Source organism: Cebus imitator, unplaced genomic scaffold (genome assembly GCF_001604975.1).
Source record: "Cebus imitator isolate Cc_AM_T3 unplaced genomic scaffold, Cebus_imitator-1.0 Scaffold59, whole genome shotgun sequence".
NCBI classification, from domain to species: Eukaryota; Metazoa; Chordata; class Mammalia; order Primates; family Cebidae; genus Cebus; species Cebus imitator.
In genome coordinates this window covers 439,752-442,736 of record NW_016107374.1, presented here as the reverse complement: position 1 = coordinate 442,736, position 2,985 = coordinate 439,752, and the positions used below count along the sequence as shown (strand labels likewise).

Below are 2,985 nucleotides of genomic sequence, written 5' to 3'. Positions count from 1 at the left end.
CCCACCTGCTCTTCCATCCATCCACCCATCCATCAATCCATCCAATCCCCATCCCCACCACCCATCCATTCACCCACCCCACCACCCACCCCCCCATCCCCTCACCCACCCCACCATCCACTCACCCCTCCACCCACCCATCCATCCATCCACTCACCCTCCACCCACCCATCCATCCATCTATCCACTCACATCCACACACTCACTTCCCACTCATCCATACACTCACCCCTCCACTCACCCATCCATCCATCCACTCACGTCCACACACTCCCCACCCATCCATCCATCCATCCACTCACTCGCTCTATCCATCCATCCATCCACTCACTCACCCCCATCCATCCATCCATCACTCACCCCCCCCAGCCATCCACTCACTCATCCCTACCCATCTATCCACCCACCCACCCACCCATCTAGTCACTCACCCCCACATCCATCCATACACCCACCAACACACTCACTCGCTCTTCCCTCCATCCCTCCTGTGTGTAGATGTGGGACTTTCGTCTGTTAGGTGCTGCAGAAATACCCCTGAAGAGACCTGGACCCAGCTCTCAAGGGGCTCACATCTTACAGAAGACATCTCCCCAGGTATCTGCCATTGCACCCGTGCATGCAGACCAGCGTGCAGGGCCAGGGCCTCCTCTGCTGGGGGCTGGGCAGGGAAGAGAAGAGAAAGGGCGGGTCTCCATGGCAACAACGTGGATCCCCTGCTGAGCAGGGGTCTGTTGGAAATCTGTATTTTAAGCAGGGCTGCTCTGTGAGTCCTCACCTGTGACGATGGCTGGGAGGCCCCAGCCCACGACATAGTAGAACCGCATGGGCCCCGCGTCGATGTTGCGCACCTCGGTCAGCACGCGGTACACGTGCAGGCTCTCCACCAGGGTCCAGGCGAAGGTGCTCATGTAGATGAAGTGGAGGAGGATGGCGACCACGGTGCACAGGAACTGCGCAGGGAACGGCAGATCAGGGGCGCTCGCTGACCGGCATGAGAATGACAGGGGCAGACCAGCCTCCAGGCCATGAACACAAGCCTGTGCTCGGGAACTGCACCTGACACGTGGCCTGGGGCAGCTTCACACCCAGGACTCTGGGAGGGGCTGCCTGGCCAGTGCCCCCAAGGCTGCTGCCAGCTGGGAGAGGGTAGCAGGCTCTCCTCTGGGTCCCGGGAGGCTGAATCAGCCAAGGGTGAGATCGGGGGGAGGAGATGGGAGCATTTGGAGGGTCCCGCCCTGACCCCACCCACAGCTGGCCTGCTCTGGACACAGTGTCTAATCTTCAGCAGCCATCCATCAGTCCACCCCACCAGGGATCCCAGGGAACTACCCTTTAAAAGACACAAAAGATTAGGAGGAGGAGAAGGGCCCCCGCCTCAGCCCCAGGCTGGAGGCCACTGTGCTCAGGCACTGGGTCAACCCCAAGGGAGGTTGACACAGTGCGGGTGGCCCTGCTCCCACATCAGTCTCGAGGGGCCAGTCACCCTCCAAAAACAACGCCCCTGAGGTGGGCAGGGCCCCAAGTCAGCACCGCATCTGTCAGACGTGGAACAGAGCAGGAACCAACGCAGAGAACGCAGGAGGCCCTTTGCCTCGGACCACGGACTTGGTCAGGAAATGAGGCGCGAGCGTGTGGCTGGTGAACCCCACGCCAAACACCCCGGTTTCCTGCGTGGAAATCAGCCGGCTTGGGAAAAGGCAGGTGGCGAGAAGGCTGGTTAGCTGTTTTAAATAACATGAAAAGTATCGAGTATCAGATGAAGCAGCACATGGGGGGAAAAAATCCGTGAAAAGTAAGCCCACAAAACCACCTTTCGAAAACAGAAAGTGCGAGGACTGTGCCCCTTCCGTCACCGACACACCACCTTTTCCAGAAACAGAACAAAGACAAAAGCCATGCATAATAAATCATTTCAGCCTTTCAGTGCTCTGAGAGATGGAAAACCTCGCCCAGAGACAGGATTGTGGGTTACAAAAACCCCGTAAAGCCCAGGCACGCTGCCAGGTCCCTAGAATGCCGCCTGGGCGCCCTTTCCTTCTGCTCAGCCGTGCGTGGCTGCCGGGACAGCACTTGCTCCCGGGGAGGAGTCATGCTGGGACCCAGGGCCGCCTCGGCTCTGCTCGTGGGGTTGAGCTGCAGGGAGTGGCCTTCGCCTCGCTGTCCCCCATTCACACCACTCAAAAGCGCCTCCCCGTCCAGTGCGCTGACGAGAACATGCCCATTACGGGGACGCGCCTCGCTGTGGGTGTGAAGAAACCCCTCCACGGTAGCAGCAGCAGTGACTGCCATGTAGACCCCACACACGGAGCCCCCGCCAGCCCAGGGCCTCGGCCTCAGGGAGCACCTGGGAGCAGTGGGGAGGGCTGACCCTGGCTGGTCTGAACACACGTCGGGGCTCATCCGTGGCGGGTCAGGCCCGGTGCTCCACCTCCCACTGCTGGGAAGCCGTGGCTCCTTCTCAAGGGTGAACTGCGGGTGTCAGGGGGTGCCCACCTTCTCTCTTGAGCTGAGGGGGGCTGGAGAGGTCCCACTGCTTGCCGCAAAACAGGAGGAGCAGCCCAGGTCGGCGCGTGGCCCTGAGCAGCTCGCCGCAAGGTTCCAGCTTGGTCTTTCTATTCCACTTCCGTCCCCAGGGCCTGTCCACTGCTACGGACACCCTCTCCACCCCCGAGTTGGAGGTGGCCTCCCCGGCTCACGCTGCACGACTTCCTCGGCCCCACAGGTGTCCCATCTCACCCAGACCTTGCCTCTCAACAGGTGATGTCTTCATCTACTCACTCTCCCTTCTGGAATCGTCAAAGGTCCCCAACCCCTCCTTCCCGGCTGGCCCCGTGCCTCCTTTCTGCCCATGCCCAGTGCCCTGGCTTTGGTTCTGGGTCCCCACTCGGCTCCCAGGCTGTGCACTCATCAGACTGCTCTACCCCTCTGCCCACCGTCCACCTGCTGCCTGGCTCCTGTTTCTATTTTTTTTTTTTTTTTTTT

The 2,985-nt window shown here is 60.4% G+C and overlaps 1 protein-coding gene across 5 annotated transcripts in view; it reads right to left on the bottom strand.

Annotated features, from left to right (window-relative positions):
• CELSR1 (cadherin EGF LAG seven-pass G-type receptor 1) overlaps positions 1-2,985 on the bottom strand; it is a 179,705-nt gene that overhangs the window by 12,649 nt on the left and 164,071 nt on the right. For all 5 annotated transcript variants that reach the window (XM_017529446.2, XM_017529445.2, XM_017529444.2 and 2 more), the window contains one exon: positions 779-953. In XM_017529446.2, coding sequence (XP_017384935.1) covers positions 779-953 — 175 coding nt within the window. The remainder of the gene's footprint in view (positions 1-778; positions 954-2,985) is intronic.